The sequence below is a fragment of the Corythoichthys intestinalis genome, chromosome 8 (genome assembly GCF_030265065.1).
Source record: "Corythoichthys intestinalis isolate RoL2023-P3 chromosome 8, ASM3026506v1, whole genome shotgun sequence".
Taxonomy (NCBI): Eukaryota; Metazoa; Chordata; class Actinopteri; order Syngnathiformes; family Syngnathidae; genus Corythoichthys; species Corythoichthys intestinalis.
Window position 1 is genome coordinate 1,697,625 of NC_080402.1, and position 24,093 is coordinate 1,721,717.

General features: G+C 42.0%; 3 protein-coding genes across 7 annotated transcripts in view; all 3 read right to left on the bottom strand.

The window, feature by feature from the left end:
- The window catches only part of aars2 (alanyl-tRNA synthetase 2, mitochondrial (putative)), a 31,322-nt gene extending 29,984 nt beyond the window's left edge, over window positions 1-1,338 (bottom strand). Inside the window, exon 1 of the mRNA XM_057843178.1 lies at window positions 984-1,338. Coding sequence (XP_057699161.1) covers window positions 984-1,223 — 240 coding nt within the window. The 5' untranslated portion in view covers window positions 1,224-1,338. The remainder of the gene's footprint in view (window positions 1-983) is intronic.
- A 2,223-nt stretch (window positions 1,339-3,561) lies between these two features.
- Window positions 3,562-15,006, bottom strand: rcor3 (REST corepressor 3). 4 transcript variants are annotated; one of them, XM_057843083.1, is made up of 12 exons: window positions 14,538-15,006; window positions 14,343-14,429; window positions 10,335-10,412; window positions 10,214-10,266; window positions 9,990-10,151; window positions 9,804-9,928; window positions 7,260-7,338; window positions 6,820-7,050; window positions 6,551-6,628; window positions 4,694-4,751; window positions 4,408-4,628; window positions 3,562-4,261 (listed from the first exon to the last, which is right to left on the bottom strand). In XM_057843083.1, exons 1-12 carry the CDS (start codon window positions 14,659-14,661, stop codon window positions 3,917-3,919), a joined length of 1,641 nt encoding a protein of 546 aa, XP_057699066.1. In that variant the 5' UTR covers window positions 14,662-15,006; the 3' UTR covers window positions 3,562-3,916. The 4 variants fall into 4 exon arrangements, with proteins under 4 accessions (XP_057699066.1, XP_057699067.1, XP_057699068.1 ...); XM_057843084.1 differs by having other exon boundaries at window positions 3,563-4,261; window positions 6,820-7,047; window positions 14,538-15,004; XM_057843085.1 differs by having other exon boundaries at window positions 3,565-4,261; window positions 14,373-14,429; window positions 14,538-14,997.
- Window positions 15,007-19,830: 4,824 nt separating this feature from the next.
- The window catches only part of LOC130920141 (son of sevenless homolog 1-like), a 28,832-nt gene continuing 24,569 nt past the window's right edge, over window positions 19,831-24,093 (bottom strand). Inside the window, exon 23 of one of the 2 annotated variants that reach the window (XM_057843081.1) lies at window positions 19,831-20,520. In XM_057843081.1, the coding sequence (XP_057699064.1) occupies window positions 20,182-20,520 (339 nt within the window). In that variant the 3' untranslated portion in view covers window positions 19,831-20,181. The remainder of the gene's footprint in view (window positions 20,521-24,093) is intronic. The other variant, XM_057843080.1, reaches the window with a different exon arrangement.

The following is a 24,093-nucleotide window of genomic DNA, read 5'->3' on the forward strand; positions in this document are numbered from 1 at the left end:
ATGTGCAATTGTTAAATTGAAAGCTGGTAAATAAATTTAATGAGAAACTTAATTTGTATTCCATGCATTGATTCAAATTTTCAAATTATATAACAGTTTGCTTGGGCGAATTTATCGTCATTTATCGTTATCGAGGTAAATCTGCTCAATTTATCGTGATGCGTACTTAAGGCCATATCGCCCAGCCCTACTCTGCAGTGTACCCAACGCAGAGAAGATATAGCATTTGCAGCCACCACACAGTCATGGTTGCACCACTTCCCATCATGCATTTGGGCAGAACAGTTAAGTCGCTACAGTATCATTTACTGAAAGCTCAACAAATACACGAGATGGCAATATTCAGTCACAATATACTTTCAAGTCTTTCTATCCGTGGATCCCTTTCATGGAAAGAATGTTAATAATGTTAATGCCATCTTGTAGATTTATTGTTATAACAAATAAATACAGTACTTATGAACAGTATGTTGAATGTATATATCCGTCCTGTCTTATCTTTCCATTCCAACAATAATTTACAGAAAAATATGGCATATGGTTTGAATTGCGATGAATTACGATTAATAAATTTTTAAGCTGTGATTAACTCAATTAAAAGTTTAAATTGTTTGACAGCCCTAGTTAAATGTACACCTTATGCCTAATATCTACATAACACAATAAAACAGAATTGATGTGGAACTCAAAATGTTGACTGGACAGTTATGGACTATGCATATGAAATCATATATTACACAATACACCAAAATATATCAGTAGCTGTGTTCTTAAGTCTTTCTGATAGTTTTCCCCTGATCTTTTTACTACAATAATATAATGAAAACCTGAAATTATGGCTTTTAGTTTTGGCCACCCCAAGATTTGAAGTGGCCCCATCTGGCCACCCCTATGTAAAATTTCTGGAGGCGCCACTGTTACCATTAAGAAACTTCAGTCGTGTTGTCATTTTTAGAAGACCTTGGCTCGGCGAGAAGACTGACCTGGTTCATTCCGGCGTTGACAAAGAGCAGACTGGGGTCCCCTCTGGGCCGGACCGGCGAGGACGGGACCCGCAGGTGTCCGTGTTCTCCTTCGAAGAAGTCCACGAATGTTTTGCGGACGCGCGCGGCGCTTACTTCCGGGGGACACGCCGAGCACCTTCGGCGGAGCGGAGGCGACGCCCCGGCGGCGACGGCGGCCAGGCGAGCGGAGCCCAAGCTCCGGCGAACGTGGGTCAACATTGACACGAGTGGAAGCGCAAATCGCGACCGAACCGAACCGTACGACTCATGGACATGGAGGTAAATTCTTCTTCTGCTACCGTTGCTGCGTCGTCTTATTCCCCAGCTTAATTGGCGGGTGCCATCTGACGTTCAAGTGCATTACCGCCACCTACGGTCTTGGGGTGCGGACAAATTTTAGGGGAGTCATTAGCTGTAAAAAGCTCAGAAAAAACGCCAAAAAACAACAACAAAAAACCATTCATAAATTGATCATTTAGAAATATCACCCCCAAACAAAAATACCACCCCTAAATTCATTATTTAGTTGATCTATTAGTTCTAATCTTCATAGGATACTCATTAGCCGCGAAAAGTGATGAAAAAAAATGGCAAAACTGCAACAACACCAAACACAAAAAACGCCCCCCCAAAAAAACCAAAATCACCCATAAAATCGTAATTTTGTGGATATATTAGTCGTTATAGAGTACTCATTGGTAGGAAAACTGCAAAAAAAACAAAACAAAAAAAAACACACACACACACAAAACACCCTTTAAAAAATGTAAATAAGAAAAAAAAAAAAGAAATAACCCCAAAATTGATAATGGAGTTGAAATATTACTTTGTCAATATAGGGCACTCATTAGCTGTGAAAAAAACAAATCACCCATAAATTCATAATTTAGTTAATACATACATAATAATTTACATAATACATACTAGCTGTTCTGGGATACTCATCAACCATGAAAAGTGATGGGGGAAAAATGGCAAAACTGCAACAACAAAAATTTAAACACAGAAAACACCCCCTCCCTAAAAAATCACTCGTGATGCTCATTAGATGCGAAAAGTGATGAAAGAAATGGCAAAACTGCAACAACAACAAACAAAAAAAGCCCCCCCCAAAAAAATCACCCATAAATTCATAATTTTGTGGATATATTAGTTCTATTCGTTATAGGATACTCTTTAGCTGTGAAAAATGCTGAAAAAAATGGCAAAACTGCAATAACAACAACAAAAAAAAGACACAAAAAACGCCCCCGACCTCCAAAAATCACTCATTGATTAGTTTATATCTTAGGTTTTGTCATTATACGGCACTCATTAGCTGTGGAAAAAAACGGGGGGAAAAAACTGAAAAAACAATTGCCCCCCCAAAAAATTACCCATATTCATAATTTTGTTGATATATTAGTTCTAGTCGTTATAGGATACTCATTAACCGTGAAAAGTGATGGGGAGAAATTGGTAAAACTGCAACCAAAAAAAAAAATAAATAAATAAATAAATAAACTGCCCCAAAAGAAATCAGTCAATAATTGATAGTTTTGTTTATATTTCAGTTTTTGTCATTATAGGGCACTCATAAGCTGTGGAAAAACACCAAAAAAATGAGAAAAAAAAACTTAACTAAATTCATAATTTTGTTGATATATTTCTAGTCGTTACAGGATACTCATTAGTTGTAATGAAAAAAATGGCAAAACAGCAACCACAACAACAAAAAATAAAAAACACACACAAAAAAACGCCCCTCGCCCCAAAACAAATCACTCATAATTTGGTTTAGTTTATATTTAAAAAAAAAAAAAAAAAAACTGAGGAAAAAAATTGCCCTCTCCAAAAAAAATTACCCATAAATTCATGATTTAATTGATACTAGTATATTAGTTCTTGTCGTTATGAGATACTCATTAGCCATGCAAAGTGATGAAAAAAAATTGGCAAAACTGCAACGAAAAAAAAAAAAAGACACAAAAACGCTCCCCCTCAATTTTTTTTGACTCAAATTGATGGTTTAGATTTTAGTTTTTGTCAGTATGGGGCACTCATTAGCTGTGAAAAAAATGCACCCTCCGCCCCTCGAAAAAAAAAAAAAATCAAAGTTTGATATATTAGATATATTAGTTCTAGACGTTATAGGATACTCATTACCCATGAAGTGAAAAAAATTGGCAAAACTGTAACTGAAAACAAAAATACACAAAAACGCCCCCACCCCTAGAAAATTACTCAAATTGATGGTTTAGTTGATATGTTAGTTTTTGTTACTATAAGGGCACTCATTAGCGGTGGAAAAAAAACGCAAAAAAAAAAACTGGTTGGGAAAAAAAAAAATCGCCAAAATCATCCAAATTTTATATATTAGTTGTAGTTGTTATAGGATACTCATCAGCCATGAAAAGTGATCAAATTTGGCAAACCTGCAACCCAAAAAATTAAAAATACCCCCCCCCCCAAGAAAAAAACACTCAGAAATTGATAGTTTACATTTTAGTTTTTGTTATAGGGTATTCATTGCTGTGGGGGAAAAAAACTGCACCCCCCCCCAAAAAAAAAAAAAACACACAGACAGAAAAATCACTCAAACTCATAATTTAGTTGATATATTAGTTTTACTCAATATAGGGCACTCATTAGCTGCCATCGTCCAATCCGCGTCGACTGGGAGGGACCAGCCAATCAACAAACGCTCCCAGTTAGTGGAAAATCTACAGGTAGCGAGTCACGCATCTCCGCGCAATTTCTCCACAAATGCCATTTTCTAGTTTTTATTTCTTTTTAACCAGTGAAAAACACTTATCGGCAGCTAACTGACTACGTTTTAAAGTTCAAACCAACTTGAAAAATAGAACATTTTTAAAAATGCCGATGTCAAGTTGCGCGAGCCCCGCCCCCCACTGACGCGCGAATGTGCGTTCTCAGTGGAGGGAGGAAGACGAGGCACCGTCCGACGGCTGGAGCGTCGCCGCCGCCGGCGAGCGCTGGCCGACCGGGGGACGGGGATTGAGACGAGGGGGGTCAGAGGGGCGAATGAGGGGCGGCGGCTGCTGCTGTTGTTGCTGCTGCTGAGGGGCGGGGCGAGGCTGTTGTTGCTGGAGGGGCGGCGGCTGCCGGTGCAGGGAGGGCGTGGCCGGCAGCGAGGGCCGCAGCAGGGGCGGCGGCTGCTGCTGGAGAGAGGAGGCGGGGCCCGACACGCCACCGCCCTGGCACCGGGACGAGGTCGCCGCCGCCGCAGCGGGGGACCCTCCCGACGCCGCCTGAGTCTGCGATAGGTGGGAGGGAAGAAGGGCGGAGCCTGAGTTAAGCAGTCTGTCAGCAAGCATTTTAAGACAATTGTGGCAATGTCCAAATGGCATTTATCATAATGTTTTACACATTTTCAAACAGTGTTAACTGGAGTGATGCCCACCTCGTCGTCCTCGTCGTCCGTGCTCTTCCCGGAAGGTGTGGCCGAAGCGTTCTTGGACTCCTCGCCGCCCCCGTCGCCTCGCTCCGCCTCCCACTCCTGCAGCACCTCCTCCAGGTTGAAGCGGCGCCGGTAGTTGACGAAGAAGTTCTTGACTTGTCCTAGCGTTTTGTTGCCGATCACGTCGGCGATGGCCTGGAAGTCTTTGCCGTACTTCCTGACTCCTGAACAGACGACGGAGTTAGGCGTCGGCGGAGGTCGAACGCAAAATGAAATGGGGAGGAGTCACCTTGAACGGCGAGCAGCTGCTCGTCGGTGGTCCAGCGAGCATTCACCTTCTGAGCGCTCTGCAAACGTCCAAAACATACGAGGTGAGCCGCTGGTGTGACGATATATCACCATACTTGGTTATCAAAATATTCCCACCATTTATCTTTTTAAAGAGATGCCACTGTTTGACAAAGGAACCAATAGGTTGCTAGCTAATTTTGCCACTAGCATTGCGTCAATGTTAAGGGTTAGCACTGATAGCCCCAGGCGTAAAATTCATTTAGATTTGGATGGGTCACATTTTGGCCATTGTGGGGTCACTTCCTGTTGATTTTGATGACTTCCTGCACATTTTGGGGCATTCCAGTGTCACTGCCTGTTGAGCTAGCTCACTTCCTGCACATTGAGAGATGGCGAGAACCAAAAGTGGTATTTGCCATCTGGCAAAATGGAGTTTGCCATGTGGCCTTTTTTTTTGCCAAATCCCAAAAATGGATTTTGCCATGTGGCATTTTTTTTGTCACGTGGCATTTTTTTTTTTGGTATGCGGCAAAATGGATTTTGGTAATGTGGCATTTTTTTGTCACGTGGCATTTTTTTGGTATGTGGCAAAATTGATTTTGTCATATGGCATTTTTTTTGCCATGTGGCATTTTTTTGGTATGTGGCAAAATTGATTTTGATATGTGGAATTTTTCTGTGGCATTTTTTTTTTTTTTTGCCATGTGGCAAAATGGATTTTGCCATGTGGCCTTTTTTTGCCATGCGGCATTTTTTTTTTTTTGTATCTGCCAAAATTGATTTTTGGATGTGGCTTTTTATTTTTGCCCTGTGGCAAAATGCTTTTTGCCATTTGGCATTTTTTTTGCCATGTGGCTAAATGGATTTTGCCCTGTGGCTTTTTTGCCAAATCCCAAAAGTGGATTTTGCCATGTGGCATTTTTTTTTTGGTATGAGGCAAAATGGATTTTGTTTATGTGGCATTTTTTGTCACGTGGCATTTTTTGTGGTATGTGGCAAAATTGATTTTGTCATGTGGCATTTTTTTTGCCATGTGGCAAAATTGATTTTGTCATATGGCATTTTTTTTTGCCATGTGGCATTTTTTGGGCCATTCAACATTTTTTTGCTATGTCACAACACTTTGGTATGTGGCATTTTTTTGGCCATGTGGCATTTTTTTGGTATGTGGCAAAATGGATTTTGGTATGTGGCATTTTTTTGCCCATGTGGCATTTTTTTGGTATGTGGCAAGATGGATTTTGATATGTGACATTTTTTTGGTGGCATTGTTTTTGCCACGTGGCAGAATGGATTTTGCCATGTGGCATTTTTCTGCCATGCGGCATTTTTTTTAGTATCCAGCAAAATTGATTTTTGTATGTGGCTTTTTCTTTTTGCCATGTGGCAAAATGCTTTTTGCCATGTGGCATTTTTTTGCCATGTGGCTAAATGAATTTTGCCCTGTAGCTTTTTTGCCATGTGGCATTTTTTGCCATGTGGCAAAATGGATTTTGCCATGTGGCATTTTTTTTTGGTACGTGGTAAAATGGATATTTGTATGTGGCTTTTTTTGCCATGTGGCTTTTTTTTTGCCATGTGGCGAAATAGATTTTGCCATGTAGCAAAATAGATTTTGCCATATGACAAAATGGATTTTGTCTTTTTTTTTTTTTGCCATGTGGCAAAATGGATTTTGCCATGCGGCATTTTTTGGCCGTTTTGCCATTTGCCATTGCCGAATTCGCTTTACTACGGTGGAAAAGAAAGTATAGCGACGCGAACTTTGAGCGGGTATGAGCAGCGTTAGCCAACGGAAGGTAACATTTCCAACGAGCAACGGAATAAAGTCGAGGTCGTTCGCGGCCCGACCCACCTCAGGAAGGCGGAAGTCATTGATTCCTGGATCCAAGAAGTGCTTGAGTCCGCTGTTGGTTTGTTTGGCGTTTTGAACCTGAATGAGACAAATGCAATAGACACATAAGCTTTTAATTGACATTTTAGAATTTGCGTTCAGTTGATGTAACAACACGAAAAGCCCTCAAAAACACGGTGAGCATCAGGTAGTCCAGGAGTGAATGTTATCAGAGTGGGCTACTGTCTACCACCAGAAAAAGGTGTGTGTTTGGGCATCTCCTATCCTACCTGCCTCTTGAGGGACACCAGCTCCATGTCCAGCTGGCGCAGAAGGGCGTTGGCGGCGGCGGCGCTGCAGGACACGGCCACCACGTCATCCTGGGTCAGGTACATGCCTTTCGGGGGACGGCAGCGCGAGCGCTGGTGATGACGGTGCTGGAGCGTCTGGTGCTCCCGTCTGCCAGGTGTCGACTTAGAGGCCGGTGCGGCGGCGCCGCCTGGCTCCGCCGCCGGGTTCTGCTGCCCCCCAAAAAACAACAAAAAAACACGACGATAAGATCCCAAACGGTCGGCCCGGGGCCACAAAACGAGTAGCGGCAGGCAGCCGGCAACATCATTTTTCCACAAGTCCAGTTTATTTGACATTTCGTTTTTAAATTCTGCAAAAAAGAAGAATGAAGCCATCGCACATACAAGCACAGGAGTTTTTACATGGTGTGGCGGCGTACCTCTTTCTTGGCTTCCCTGTTGGGGTCGTAGTCACTGTCGTTTGGTTCGGCGGCGTTGGGCTCTTCCATCTCCTCGTCACTGCGACGACAACGGGGACAAGGTGACCGTAATGATATGTGGATGCTAACGGTGAACGCCGCGCTAACGTGGAGGCTATTTGTATATTCTATTCACTAGTGCTGCAACGACGAATCGGTTAACTCGAGTAATTCGATTAGAGAAAAAGCTTCTAATCAAATTTTGCTACTTCGAGTATTCGTTTAAAGTGGCATTTTAATGGTTTATTTTTAAGTGTTTGCATTTAGTTTTATTGATTTGGGTGGATACACTTTGTGCCAACACAATATGATTTAACTCATTTAACATGGCTGAATACAGCTACTCCCTGTTAAGACCAACATAAGCTAATGTTTTTTTTATGCATTTGTTATTGACTTTATTGGTATATTTAGCCGTTTTTTTGTTGGAACATGTGTTTGAACGATTTGTGAAGAGTATTGTTGAGAAAAAAAAAAAAAAAGTAAACATAAAACATTAGCATCATATAGCGTTTAAGCTAGTGGACTTTTGTTATGCAAGTTAGCCAATTGTTGTAAACAATAGCATTATAAAGCATTTAAGCTAGCGGACTTTTGCTATGCAGGTTAGCCAACTGTTGCCAACATTAGCATCATATAGCATTCCAGCTCGCAGGCTTTTGGTATGCAAGTTAGCCAATTGTTGTAAACATTAGCATTATATAGCATTTAAGCTAGCAGACTTTTGCTATGCAAGTTAGCCAATTGTTGTTAACATTACCATTATATAGCATTCAAACTAGTGGACTTTTGGCTATGCACGTTAGCCAACCGTTGCCAACATTAGCATTATATAGCATTTAAGCTCGCAGGCTTTTGGTATTCAAGTTAGCCAATTGCTGCGAACATTAGCATTATATAGCATTTAAGCTCGCAGGCTTTTGGTATTCAAGTTAGCCAATTGCTGCGAACATTAGCATTATATAGCATTTAAGCTAGCGCACTTTTGGTAAGCTAAACATTAAACATTAGCATTATAAAGTATTCAAGCTAGCGGACTTTTGCTACGCAAGTTAGTCAATTGTTGTTAACGTTTGCATTTTATAGCATTCAAGTTAGTGGACTTTTGGCGATGGAAGTTAGCCAATTGTTGTACACATTAGCATTATATAGCATTTAAGCTCGCGGACATTTGCTACGCAAGTTAGGCAGTTGTTGCGAACAATAGCATTGTATAGCATTTAAGCTAGCGGACATTTGCTATGCAAGTTAGCCAATTGTTGCGAACAATAGCATTGTATAGCATTTAAGCTAGCGCACGTTTAGTATGCAAGTTAGCCAATTGCTGCGAACATTAGCATTATATAGCATTTAAGCTAGCGCACTTTTGGTAAGCTAAACATTAAACATTAGCATTATAAAGTATTTAAGCTAGCGGACTTTTGCTACGCAAGTTAGTCAATTGTTGTTAACGTTTGCATTTTATAGCATTCAAGTTAGTGGACTTTTGGCGATGGAAGTTAGCCAATTGTTGTACACATTAGCATTATATAACATTTAAGCTCGCGGACCTTTGCTACGCAAGTTAGGCAGTTGTTGCGAACAATAGCATTGTATAGCATTTAAGCTAGCGCACTTTTGGTATGCAAGTTAGCCAATTGTTGCAAACATTAGCATTATATAGCATTTAAGTTAGTGGACATTTGGTATGCAGGTTAGCCAATTGTTGTAAACATTAGCATTATATAGCATTTAAGCTAGCGCACTTTGGTATGCAAGTTAGTCAATTGCTGTAAACATTAGCATTATACAGCATGCAAGCGAGCAGACTTTTGGTATGCAAGTTAGCAAATTGTGGCGAACATTGGCATTATATAGCATTTAAGCTAGCGCACTTTTGGTAAGCAAGTTAGCCAATTGTTTTAAACATTAGCATTATATAGCATTTAAGCTAGCCAATTGTTGTTAACATTAGCATTATATAGCATTTAAGCACGCGGACTTTTGCTATGCAAGTTACCTAATTGTTGTGAACATGAGCATTATATAGCATTTAAGCTGGCGCACTTTTGGTATGCAAGTTAGCCAATTGTTGTGAACATTAGCATTATACAGCATGTAAGCTAGCAGACTTTTGGTATGCAAGTTCGCCAATTGTGGCGAACATTGGCATTATATAGCATTTAAGCTAGTGCACTTTTGGTATGCAAGTTAGCCAAATGTTGTGAACATTAGCATTAAGTAGCGTTTAAGCTAGCGCACTTTTGGTATGCAAGTTAGCCAATTGTTTTAAACTTTAGCATTATATAGCATTTAAGCTAGCGGGCTTTCAGCTGCTCCCTGTTAAGACCAACATTAAGGGACCAACTAATATTTATTCTACAACACATTAAGTGTTCGTAATCCGATGACTCGATTATTCAAACTAACTAATCGATAGATTAATCGATTACTTAAATAATCAATAGTTCTATATGGGTTTTCAATTGCATATTTGTGTGTCCATCGTTAAAAAAAAAGCGATACCTGTCGCCCTGGTTGCTCCTGCTGGCCAATTTACGAGCCTGGCGGTCCATCAGGCTGGTTCTGGAGCGGGTCTTCTTCCACGAGTAGTAGTACTTGACCAGACTGGAGATGGACTTATCTGGAAGCTGACGTCCCGAGGGTATGTGAGCGAGAAGAACAGTGGAGACGGCGCGCTCCGGGTCCTACCATCTGCTGGATGCGGTGAAAACTCTTGCCGTGAAAACTGAAGGCTTGCTCGAACAGCACCTTGTCCTCCACCGTCCACTCGTCCGGGAAAGGCGTAAAGTTGGGGAGGTCGGCCAAAGACTTCTCGATGTTGTGTTTGTGCCAGAAGAGCATCCCCAGCGCCTGCACCGACGCACGCCAACTTGAGGCTCTCGGAAAGGCGTTTTAGCAAAGCGGAGGTCTACCTGCTCCACGTTGTAGCCGTGCTTCTCTTTAGCCAGGGCGATATACTCATCCACTGCGGAAGAAAAAGGTCGTTACTAGGACGGTCTGTCGCGCCGAGTGCCGCGCCGTGCCGTCACTCACGTTTGGAGTCTTCGATGTCGTGGGTAGGCGACCACACCAACATGCCGCCGGTGTCCTTCTCCGAATATTTGCTGGAACCTGATTCATATTGTCCTTTTAATAAGACATAACAGACTACTAGACCAACTTCATCCATCCATCCATTAGCTTCCGGTTAATCCGAGGTCGGCAGCTTTAGCAAGGAAGCCCACACTTCCCTCTCCCCAGCCACTTAAACCAGCTCCTCTGGTGGGATCCCAAGGCGTTCCCATGCCAGCTGAGAGATATAGTCTCTCCAGCATGTCCTGGGTCATCTCCAGGGCCTCCCGCTGATGGGACATGCCCGGAACACCTTTTCAGGGAAGCATCTGGGAGACATCCAAACCAGATGCCAGAGCCACCTCAGCTGGCTCGTCTCAACACGGAGGAGTAGAGGCTTAAGTCCTCCTGGATGACCGAGCTTCTCACCCTATCTCTTGGCGAGAGCCTGGAAACCCTGCGGAGGAGCCAAGCCAGGGGTGCAATAAGTACGCCAACACCTGCTCGGCACGTCTCACCGTGGGCAGCTCCAGAGTGGAGGAGAGTCCAACCCCTCTCGAGAGGATTGGTACCAGAACCCAAACTGTGTGGAGGTGAGTCCGACTATATCTAGTCGGAACTTCTCTGCCTCACAAACCAGCTCGGGCTCCATACCCACCAGAGAGGTGACATTCCATGTCCCAAGAGTTAGCTTCTGTAGCTAGGGATCAGCCCGCCAAGGCCTTTGCTGCCGCCCAACTCCATACGCACCCGACCACTCTGGCCCCTCCCATAATTAGGCATGTGCCGGTTAACTAGTTTCAAGGTTTACCGTGGTAGGAAAACGTCACGGTTTCAAAACCACTAAAACTTTCCCATAGACTTCATAATGTATTGACGTCTCAGATCGGTCATGCACTGCATCTCGCATCCAAGTAGGGGGCAGCACACATCAAGAGGAGCTATTCAAAAAAACACGCACGCAGCGATCTAACGCTGGATTTCTGTTGAAAAAGTACGAAAGCTGTCCCGCATACAAACAGGAAGGATTGTCTAGGTAATTAATTATATTTTTCGTACCATGCATGCATTTTGAAACGTTTTGAAAAAAAAAAAAATCAATGGGAGAAATTAGCCACTACGGCATTGGCATCACAGTTCGCAATATTTACGTAAAATAAATGCTAACTGCACGTTTTTTTTTTTTTTTTTTGCTTTTAACCGAAAATCGAGACTGTTTTACTTCCATATCTATTATATCTAAATTTGGGAATTTAGGCATTTATTCACAAGAATTTTCACCGGAAAAACTCTTAATATCAGGCGGCCGCTAGCTACATTTATTAACAGACTAGCATTGTACTTCAACATATTTACGTAAAATAAACGCTAACTGCACTTTTGGGTTTTTTTTGCTTTTAACCAAGAATCCAGACCGTTTTACGTCCATATCTATAAAGAATTTGCAGATTTAAACATTTATTCACAAAAATTTTCACAGGAAAAGCTCTGTTTAACATCAGGCGGCCGCTAGCTACATTCACTAACAGACTAGTATTGTACTTCGACATATTTATGCAAAATACATTCTAACTGCACGTTTTTTTCTTTCTTTCTTTGCTTTTAACCCTAAATCGAGACTGTTTTACGTACATATCTATAAAGAATTTGCGGATTTGAGCATTTATTCACATGAATTTTCACCGGAAAAGCTCGGTTTACATCAAACAGCCGCTAGCTACAATCACTAGCATTGTACTTCAACATATTTCCGTAAAATAAACGCTAACCGGAGGTTTTGGGTTTTTTTTTTTTTGCTTTTAACCAAGAATCCAGACTGTTTTACGTCCATGTCTATAAAGAATTCAGGGATTTAAGCATTTATTCACAAGAATTTTCACCAGAAAAAGCTCTGTTTACATAAGGCTGCCGCTAACTACATTTACTAACAGACTAGCATTGTACCTCAACATATTTACGTAAAATAGATGCTAACTGCCCGGTTCTTTGCTCTTTTAACCAAGAATCAAGACTGTTTTACGTCCATATCGATAAAGAATTTGCAGATTTAGGCATTTTTTAACAAGAATTTTCACCGGAAGAGCTGTGTTTATATCAGGCGGCCGCCAGCTACATTCAATAACAGACTAGCATTGTACTTCGACATATTTCCGTAAAATAAACGCTAACCGGAGGTTTTGGTTTTTTTTTTTTTTGCTTTTAACCAAGAATCCAGACTGTTTTACGTCCATGTCTATAAAGAATTCAGGGATTTAAGCATTTATTCACAAGAATTTTCACCAGAAAAAGCTCTGTTTACATAAGGCTGCCGCTAACTACATTTACTAACAGACTAGCATTGTACCTCAACATATTTACGTAAAATAGATGCTAACTGCCCGGTTCTTTGCTCTTTTAACCAAGAATCGAGACTGTTTTACGACCATATCGATAAAGAATTTGCAGATTTAGGCATTTTTTAACAAGAATTTTCACCGGAAGAGCTGTGTTTATATCAGGCGGCCGCCAGCTACATTCAATAACAGACTAGCATTGTACTTCGACATATTTACGTACAATAAATGCTAAATGCCTGTTTTTTTGTTTTTGTTTTTAACCAAGAATAGAGACTGTTTTAAGTCCATATCTGTAAAGAATTTTGGGATTTAAGCATTTATTCACAAGAATTTCACCGGAAAAGTTCTGTTTATATCAGGCGGCCACAAGCTACATTCACTAACAGACTAGCATTGTACTTAGACATATTTACGCAAAATAAATGCTAAATGCCGTAACCAAGAATCGAGACTGTTTTACGTCCATATATCTAAAGAATTCTGGGATTTAAGCATTTATATACAAGAATTTTTCATGAAAAAGCTCTTTGTCTGCGATTCCATTCGGTCAGCTTTAATGCCGGCCCCCCTATTTATTTGTCCTATCAATACATTATGAAGTCTATGGTTCTTGTTCTAATGTTGAGCAACTTGAGCTGTGGGATTAGTCAATAAATTCTATTAATTTCAATTTTATTTAGAAATGTTATTTTTATTTTTTACATTATATTCATGCTATGTTCTAATTTGCAAATATGTTGTGGGAAAAAAATCCTGTTCAATGGAAAAACTTTTTTTTTTTTTTTTTTAATCCATACATCTCAAAATAACACATTTTAGAGCTATAATTGCTATACCGCTGTATTATTGCTTAAGGTTATCACACCGTAGTTATCACACCGTGGTGAGCCCATGGGAAGGTAGACCAACTTTTTTTTTTTTTTTTTTTTTTTTTTTTTAACTAAAAGCGCAGTAGCCTCTCACCAGAAATTGGAGCGGCACACAATGGAAATCCACTCGCCCAGTAAATATTGGCAATATTATCCACTCGTGCTTTATCGCAATCGACCGGGTTATATTTGAGGTGAATAAAATGAAATTACGAAAGGTGTTTGCACAGATCCAGTTTTGTTTTTACTGAGCTTTCCAGAGGAATAAAAAGTGGCACACTTTCTGTCGCCGCACTAATGCGTGGTGTGACTGAAGTTACCGATAAAGGTGCGCGCTCACGTCCAATTTCGAGATCTGTCGACAAAAACAAGCAGTCTGCCGCCCAACTAAAAGCTGACGAAAAGGAGACTTTGGCTCTTTTGCCTCTCCTGCTTCAATGTCGTCAGCATTGCCAAAATATCGCGATTGAGATGAGCCCCGTAAGCATATCGAACGGTCAGATTTAGTGTGTTTGCATCATGCGCCGATGGCCAAGATCTGGTGATTTGGACGCGTTGGTAGCCTCGGCGCACAGTCACCAACCTTCGATATTGGAGGCGAACTAATTGAGTCGTTCTTCTGTCATATTCATGCAAAAGCGGCTTAAAATGTTACCCAACGTGTAGCGTTGGGGAAAATTTCCAAAAAGACTCTAGGACATTCGCGAGTATTTGTTGCACTTTTGACGTAGCCTCGGTACGGTGTCGCGAGCCGAGGCTACCGCGTCCTTCTACCGAGCAATTGCCTTCCTTCCTTCCGTCCGTCCGTCTCTCACCGGCCTCCAAGTCGGGAATAGCGGCCTGATAGTCGGCTCCCACTCGCATCCCGACATCTGCGGACAACAAAGCAAAAAACAAAAAGACTTTGCAGCGCATTGGACGTCGCTCCGGTTAGCGGCTAACGGGCTAGCTAGCTAGCTACGGACGAACGGGCGCCCCACCGTGCTCGTCGTCACTGCCGCTTTCGTCCGTCAAGTGTCCGTTGGAAGCGTTGGACGGACTCTTGGTACCGTTGGAGCGAGCCTTGCCCAAATACTCGGAACCTTTGTCCATCATGCCCGGCATACTGTCGCCGTGCCTTCTGCTCGACGGCCGTCGCCGGACACCGGGGAAAGCGCCGCCGTAAAGAGCTTCGCTCGACGGGAGGACGGACGCGCTTCCTCCTCGGCGCGTGTGGCCAGCGAGGGCGAGTCTTGTTTGGGGGGTTAGGGAAGCGAAACGAAGCGATGGTCAGCCGATACAAGCGGGTCGCGCGCGTTTCTGGAGGACCTAACCGACGCGGCGGACTCGCGGGCGGGGCTTGCAGTCGGTCGGGCCGAAGGGAGAGGCGAGGGCTTGAAAGTAGATCCTTCCGCCAGCAGCAGACGCTACATGAACTTGTCTCTGACCGGTCGTTAGTGACATGACATTCAAGAGTCAAATAGGGCTGTGTGCGACAATACAGTGGGGAGAACAAGTATTTGATACACTGCCAATGGGTTTCCCCATTTATCCAAAGAATAACATCAACTTACTATCCCACCGGACCACCATGGGGTCCAGAGCCTTCAGTCGCCTTAAGAACACCTGAACATTTAAAGACTTTGGATCTTCAAGTCACCGCTGAAAACATTTGTTCAATACAGGCTTATTCTTTTCTATTCTTGTGTGTGTTAACACAAATATATATATTAGAGGTGTGACAATATACGTAGCACCTAAAGGGACAACGACAGAAATACAAGCAATCAATCATTTCTGGTGCGCCCAAACATCTACCAAAATATTCTAGGACCTCCAAGGCTCAAGAATTCTGTTTGAAAGGTGCAGATTCTGAAACCCCTCGGGAGGGGCGTTTCTGGTGGTGCGCACCAGAAACTAATCTGGTGGTGCGCACCAAAAGTCCACTAGCTTAAATGCTATATAACGCTAATGTTTACAAGGTTGGTGTGCACCAGATTGTTTGCCAAGATGGTGTGCACCATCGACGCAAACATCTACCAAAATGTTCGACAACCCCCAAGGCTCAAGAAATTCTGTTTGAAAGGTGCAGATTCTGAAACCCTTCGGGAGGGGAGTTTCTGGCGGTGCGCACCAGAGACTAATCTGGTGGTTCGCACCAAAAGTCCGCTAGCTTAAATGCTATATAATGCTAATGTTTACTAGATTGGTGTGCACCAGATTGTTTGCGTAGATGGTGCGCACCAGAAACTTCAACCAAAATGTTCTACGACCCCCGAGGCACAAGAAATTTTGTTTAAAAGTTGCAGATTCTGAAAGGGAGGGGAGTTTCTGGAGGTGTGCACCAGAGACTAATCTGGTGGTGCGCACCAAAAATCCGCTAGCTTAAATGCTATATAATGCTAATGTGTACTAGATTGGTGTGCACCAGTTTGTTTGCGTAGATGGTGCGTACCAGAAACTTTGACCAAAATGTTCTACGACCCCCGAGGCACAAAAAAATTTTGTTTGAAAATTGCAGATTCCGAAACCCCTCAGGAGGGGGGGTTCTGGTGCGCACCAGAAACTAATCTGGTTAATATTAGCATGATGTAACATTGAAGCGAGCAGACTTTTGGTATTCATAATAGCTATATCATCCTAATGTTTACAAAAATTGGCTAACTTGCATAGCAAAAGTCCGCTGGCTTCAATGCTATAAAATGCTAACGTTTACCAGATTGGTGTGCACTAGATAGTTTCTGGTGTGCACCATCTACGCAAACATCTACCAAAATGTTCGACAACCCCCAAGGCTCAAGAAATTCTGTTTGAAAGGTGCAGATTCTGAAACCCTTCGGGAGGGGAGTTTCTGGCGGTGCGCACCAGAGACTAATCTGGTGGTCCGCACCAAAAGTCCGCTAGCTTAAATGCTATATAATGCTAATGTTTACTAGATTGGTGTGCACCAGATTGTTTGCGTAGATGGTGCGCACTAGAAACTTCAACCAAAATGTTCTACGACCCCTGAGGCACAAGAAATTTTGTTTAAAAGTTGCAGATTCTGAAAGGGAGGGGAGTTTCTGGAGGTGTGCACCAGAGACTAATCTGGTGGTGCGCACCAAAAATCCGCTAGCTTAAATGCTATATAATGCTAATGTGTACTAGATTGGTGTGCACCAGTTTGTTTGCGTAGATGGTGCGTACCAGAAACTTTGACCAAAATGTTCTACGACCCCCGAGGCACAAAAAAATTTTGTTTGAAAATTGCAGATTCCGAAACCCCTCAGGAGGGGGGGTTCTGGTGCGCACCAGAAACTAATCTGGTTAATATTAGCATGATGTAACATTGAAGCGAGCAGACTTTTGGTATTCATAATAGCTATATCATCCTAATGTTTACAAAAATTGGCTAACTTGCATAGCAAAAGTCCGCTGGCTTCAATGCTATAAAATGCTAACGTTTACCAGATTGGTGTGCACTAGATAGTTTCTGGTGTGCACCATCTACGCAAACATCTACCAAAATGTTCGACAACCCCCAAGGCTCAAGAAATTCTGTTTGAAAGGTGCAGATTCTGAAACCCTTCGGGAGGGGAGTTTCTGGCGGTGCGCACCAGAGACTAATCTGGTGGTCCGCACCAAAAGTCCGCTAGCTTAAATGCTATATAATGCTAATGTTTACTAGATTGGTGTGCACCAGATTGTTTGCGTAGATGGTGCGCACTAGAAACTTCAACCAAAATGTTCTACGACCCCCGAGGCACAAGAAATTTTGTTTAAAAGTTGCAGATTCTGAAAGGGAGGGGAGTTTCTGGAGGTGTGCACCAGAGACTAATCTGGTGGTGCGCACCAAAAATCCGCTAGCTTAAATGCTATATAATGCTAATGTGTACTAGATTGGTGTGCACCAGTTTGTTTGCGTAGATGGTGCGTACCAGAAACTTTGACCAAAATGTTCTACGACCCCCGAGGCACAAAAAAATTTTGTTTGAAAATTGCAGATTCCGAAACCCCTCAGGAGGGGGGGTTCTGGTGCGCACCAGAAACTAATCTGGTTAATATTAGCATGATGTAACATTGAAGCGAGCAGACTTTTGGTATTCATAATAGCTATATCATCCTAATGTTTACAAAAATTGGCTAACTTGCATAGCAAAAGTCCGCTGGCTTCAATGCTATAAAATGCTAACGTTTACCAGATTGGTGTGCACTAGATAGTTTCTGGTGTGCACCATCTACGCAAACATCTACCAAAATGTTCGACAACCCCCAAGGCTCAAGAAATTCTGTTTGAAAGGTGCAGATTCTGAAACCCTTCGGGAGGGGAGTTTCTGGCGGTGCGCACCAGAGACTAATCTGGTGGTCCGCACCAAAAGTCCGCTAGCTTAAATGCTATATAATGCTAATGTTTACTAGATTGGTGTGCACCAGATTGTTTGCGTAGATGGTGCGCACTAGAAACTTCAACCAAAATGTTCTACGACCCCTGAGGCACAAGAAATTTTGTTTAAAAGTTGCAGATTCTGAAAGGGAGGGGAGTTTCTGGAGGTGTGCACCAGAGACTAATCTGGTGGTGCGCACCAAAAATCCGCTAGCTTAAATGCTATATAATGCTAATGTGTACTAGATTGGTGTGCACCAGTTTGTTTGCGTAGATGGTGCGTACCAGAAACTTTGACCAAAATGTTCTACGACCCCCGAGGCACAAAAAAATTTTGTTTGAAAATTGCAGATTCTGAAACCCCTCAGGAAGGGTGTTTCTGGTGCGCACCAGAAACTAATCTGGTTAACATTAGCATGATGTAACATTGAAGCGAGCAGACTTTTGGTATTCATAATAGCTATATCATCCTAATGTTTACAAAAATTGGCTAACTTGCATAGCAAAAGTCCGCTGGCTTCAATGCTATAAAATGCTAACGTTTACCAGATTGGTGTGCACTAGATAGTTTCTGGTGTGCACCATCTATGCAAACATCTACCAAAATGTTCTAAAACCCCCGAGGGCTCAAGAAATTTTGTTTGAAAGGTGCAGATTCTGAAACCCCTCGGGAGGGGTGTTTTCTGGTGCGCACCAGAAACTAATCTAGTAAACATTAGCATTATTTAGCATTGAAGCGAGCAGACTTGCATAGCAAAAGTCCGCTGGCTTCAATGCAATATAATGCTAATGTTTACGAAAATTGGCTAACTTGCATATAGCTAAAGTCCGCTGGCTTCAAAGCTATATAATGCTAATGTTTACCAGATTCATGTGCACCAGATAGTTTCCGGTGCGCACCATCTACACTAACATCTACCAAAATGTTCTACGACCCCTGAGGCTCAAGAAATTTTATTTGAAAGGTGCATATTCTGAAACCCCGTGGGAGGGGTGTTTCTAGTGCGCACCAGAAACTAATCTGTTAGCCAATTGCAACAACTGCAAAACTGTACAACAAAAAAATTGCTAACTTGCATAGCAAAAGTTCGCTCGCTTCAATGCTGTATTGTGATTGAGGGCTATACAAATAAAATTGAATTGAATTGAATTGAATTAATGCTTATGTTTACAATAATTGGCTAACTTGCATAGCAAAAGTCAACCAGCTTAAATGCTATACAATGCTAACGTTTACCAAATAGTTTCTGGTGCACAACAGAAAACATCTCTCCTGAGAGGTTTCAGAATCTGCACCTTTCAGACAAAATTTCTTGAGTTTCAGGGGTCGCAGAACATTTTGGTAGTGATGAGCATAGGCGGAGATTGAGGAGGGCAGGGAGCGGCAGTGCCCCCCCCACCCCGGTGGCCAAAAAATGTTATTGCACGTTACGGACTTTCATGTAAATGAATTTAAAGCAGAAGTTCAGAATTTTTGACATAATCTTCGAGCTAGCGGCGGTTTAATTAGTCGGTGTAGTTGATTTCCTCAAATTCTGTGCTGTTTTTTTAGTGATTTGTTAGTTTCAGGGTTCCCTAAGGCAAGCAGGGTGGAGCGATATCATTTTTTTCACTGATGATTTTTTTTGGGGCGGAGGGAAACATTTTGAATTTGACTTATTTTAGATGTATTAATATAGTTTTGTATTGGTATGCTAAGCAGGCACCACTGACTCGTGCTAGCTAACAAAAAACTTTGACCTAAAAGTGACTCAAAATCAACAGGAATTAATCAGTAAATACCCTAAAATGGATAAAAAGTGACCCTTCCTGTTGATTTCGGGGCATTTATGGGTCACTTCCTGTTCCGTAACTCAAACAGGAAGTGACTTCCTGTTCTGTAACTCAAACAGGAAGTGACCCTGAAATCTCCCCAAACTAAAAGGCTCAAACTCAACAAAACCAACCAGGACCAACCTGTCAACAGTATTTTCAAATGATAATTATCACATTTTACATGGTAGTATCACATTTTTCATATTTTACATGACACTATCATGTAAAAACGTGATACTGGACTTTTTTTTTTTAATTGTTATTTTTGGTTGTCAAGCAATACACTTCTCTAGATTTGAGAAAAAAGGGAAAAAAAATAAAGCGGCACCGGTGGTGTCCAAGACATTTTTTATTCCCTTGTGACAAAGAAGTCCGAACAGAACCCGGCGTTAGAGTACCTCCTCTTGGGTTCTGTCGGTTCCGGTACCTGAAGGCTTCGCGTGAGCACAATCGTTGCGTCTGGCCCCTCACGGCGCGGGGGGCGTGTCTGGCGGGGGGGCGTGGCTCAGAGAGTCCCTCTTGTAGGTCTTGGGGGGCAACTTGGGGACAACGTGGCGAGGCGGCACGGGGGGGCCGTCCGGCGGAGAGGTCTTCCCTGAGGCTGGGAAGAAGGCCTGGGGGGCCGGCGGCTCGCGGCGCGGGCGACCCGGGGGTGGCGGCAGCAGGCGCAAGGGCGAGGCCAGCGGCTCCCGGGGCGGCAGCAGCGGGGGGCTGTCGGGGGGCGACGATGACAGAGACGGGTAACGCGGCGGGAGGAGCTTGTGCGTGGGCTGCCGCGGAGGCACGGCGGGGGGGCTTTCCGCCACCTGAGGAAAAAAAAAAAGCGTCAAAACAGTCCGTTGTCCTTGGCACCTTCGGCTTGACCTTGCATCCTTACTATCGCCTGGTTATTATTCATTTTTATTGCGGTAGTATTACAATGTAACAATTGGCTAGCTTAAATCCCATATAATGCTAATGTTTACAACAATTGGTTAACTAGTATAGCAAAAGTCTGCTAGATTCAATGCTATATAATGCTAATGTTTACAACATTTGACTAACTTGCATAGAAAAATTCCGCAAGCTTAAATGCTATACAGTGCTAATGTTTACAGCAATTAGCTTGTATGAATAAATAATGCTAATGTTTACAAAAATTGGCTAACTTGCATAGCAAAAGTCTGCAAGCTTAAATGCTATATAATAATGGTAATGTTCACAAAAATTGGCTAACTTGCATAGTAAAAGTCTGCTAGCTTAAATGCTATATAATAATGCTAATGTTTACAACATTTGGCTAACTTACGTATTAAAACTCCGCTAGCTTCATTGCAATACCATGCTAATGTTGACAACAACTGGCTTAATGCTAATGTTTACCACAATTGACTAACTTGCATAGCAAAAGTCTGCTAGCTTAAATGCTATATAATAATGCTAATGTTTACAACAATTGGCTAACTTGCATTGTAAAAGTCTGCTAGCTTAAATGCTATATAATAATGCTAATGTTTACAACATTTGGCTAACTTAAATATTATAACTCCACTAGCTTCAATACTATACAATTCTAATGATGACAACAACTGGCTAACTTTCATTGCCAAAGTCCGCCATCTTAAATGCTATATAATGCCTAATGTTTACCACAATTGACTAACTTGCATAGCAAAAGTCTGCTAGCTTAAATGACATATAATTCTAATGTTAACAACATTTGGCTAACTTGCATAGCAAAAATTCCGCGAGCTTAAATGCATACAGTGCTAATGTTTAGAACATTTGGCTAACTTGCATAGCAAAAGTCCGCTAGTTTAAATGCTGTATAATGCTAATGTTTACATCATTTGGCAAACTTGCATAGAAAAGTCAGCAAGCTTAAATGCTATAAAATGCTAATGTTTAGCACAATTGACTAACTTGCATAGCCAAAGTCTGCTAGCTTAAATTCTATACAACTATACTCATGTTTACAACATTTGACTAACTTGCATAGAAAAATTCCGCAAGCTTAAATGCTATACAGTGCTAATGTTTACAATAATTAGCTTGAATGAATAAATAATGCTAATGTTTACCAAAATTGGCTTACTTGCATAGCAAAAGTGCTAGCTTAAATGCTATATTATAATGCTAATGTTTACAACAATTGGCTAACTTGCATAGTAAAAGTCTGCTAGCTTAAATGCTATATAATAATGCAAATCTTTACAACATTTGGCTAACTTGCGTATTAAAACTCCGCTAGCTTCAATGCTATACCATGCTAATGTTGACAACAACTGGCTAACTTTCATTACCAAAATCCGCTATCTTAAATGACATATACAGGGATTCCCCTATATTCAACAGATTGTGGCGCACCGCCACACTAAAATGAAAGCCGCCACGCCTGGCAAATGTATTTTATTTATTTATTTAAATAAATTTAAAAAAAAAATTTTTAAGGCCGCTTCAAACTAGCGGCAGCCGAGTGGGAGGAGTTCAGCGGACACCTATTCATTGTGTATTGTAGCCTAATGTTCGTAACTATGCAGGCCCCCCCTTAAGAGACGCAAGGGGAACGAGTAGGAAGAATGGGAGAACGAGCGAGATAGCGAGAGATAGCGGTCGCATGTTGTAGCAGCCCGCTGTTATTTTGTTATTGTTTTTCTTTATTATTGTTACCACAATAAAGTGGGTAAGCAAATACAGACTTCTCTCCTTCTTGCCCATATCCGGGGCATTACAATAATTTGGATCGGACTTTTCGGCGAAAGTGAGCGGTGGACGGCCGTCTAAAGCAAACTTTGACTAACTTGCGCTGAGAGACTGCGGAGAGGCGGGGCCCAAAATAAAGCCTTGCTCTATTTTCAGAGCGTTGGTCACAGTAAACGATTTATCAGTTCAAGCAGAGTAAAATGATACATATTCACGGTACAAGAACGTCGTTTCTGGTTCCATCGATTGGTAAGAAAAGGCTGTTTGTACGAGTGACGTGTGGGCGCTCCCGTCAGGGGGGACATTTCACGTGGAGTGGCTATTTTTCGGCACAACACCGGCGCGCCAACTTCAGACAATTACGGCTGACGAAACTTTGATAAATGCGCCCCCCCACCCAAATTTCGCGAGCTCTGGGACACTCGAAAAATGACTCTCATACCTCTCCTTGCTAAGTTAATGGTACCTCGACGTGCCTTTGTGTGGAAATTTTGTTTACGAACAACGGGGAAAAAACTATTCACCTTCTCACCGAATCAAGTAAAACTCTTTACACGGCTATTAGAATTCCCCCAGTGCTCTCAATGGGTCAGTTGACAGAAGGACTGTTATTGTTGTGGTAATGTAGTACTTATGAGGGTCAAATAAAAGGAAAAAGGAGGACTACGACGGTGGTCTGCTACCCGCGGCTCTCGGGCCGCATGCGGCTCTTTAGCGATGCTTCGGAGCTTTTTTTTTTTTTTTTTTTTTTTTTAAAATGGAAAAAGATGGGGGAGGGAAATATATTTTTTTGTTTTAATAGGATTTCTAGGAGGACAAACATGACACAAACATTCTTTCAATTCATTAATATTGCAATGAAGTTAAACTTGTGGTGGCATAGTACAACAGAGTAGTCACGTGGTGCGTCATTCTCTATAGGATCCACTGCAGGGAAAATAAACATTTAATCATGAAGGCTAATTACGTATTTCTAGCCAACTTAGTCATTTCTATAGTAGGCTAATATAGCTAGTATCGATAATTATAAGGCTTGTACAAGGCTTTTAATTTTTTGTGGCTCCAGACATACTGTATCAGTTTTTTTTTGTTTGTTTTTTTGGGGGTCAAATATGGCTCTTTCAACAGTTTGGGTTGCCAACCCTGAGTCACTACGAGATGTAAGTCGTACTATTGCCACGAGAAAAAAAGTCGCATTAGTACATCGGGTAACGTAGCTGTAATCAGCTACGCATTTTACATACATGTACTGTAGCTGAGAGGTACAACATTAGCCTGGCTAATGAAATATTTCAAATATATCTTTGTTATGGTTCTTCTTGGGGGAAAAAATGAAGAAAAAAAAATTCGCTGTGGCACGACATGGTGAGGCTGTCCGACTCCGATGCAGCCCACCACCACAGCTTCAAAAAATCCTAGGGGAAACACTGATATAATTCTAATGTTTACAAGATTTGGCTAACTTGCATAGCAAAAGTCCGCTAGCTTAAATGCTGTATAATGCTAATGTTTACAACTTTTGGCAAACTTGCATACCAAAAGTCCGCAAGCTTAAATGCTATAAAATGCTAATGTTTACCACAATTGACTAACTTGCATAGCCAAAGTCTGCTAGCTCAAATGCTATATAACTATACTCATGTTTACAACAATTGGCTAACTTGCCGCATCGTGAACGGATGACACAAATTATGTCG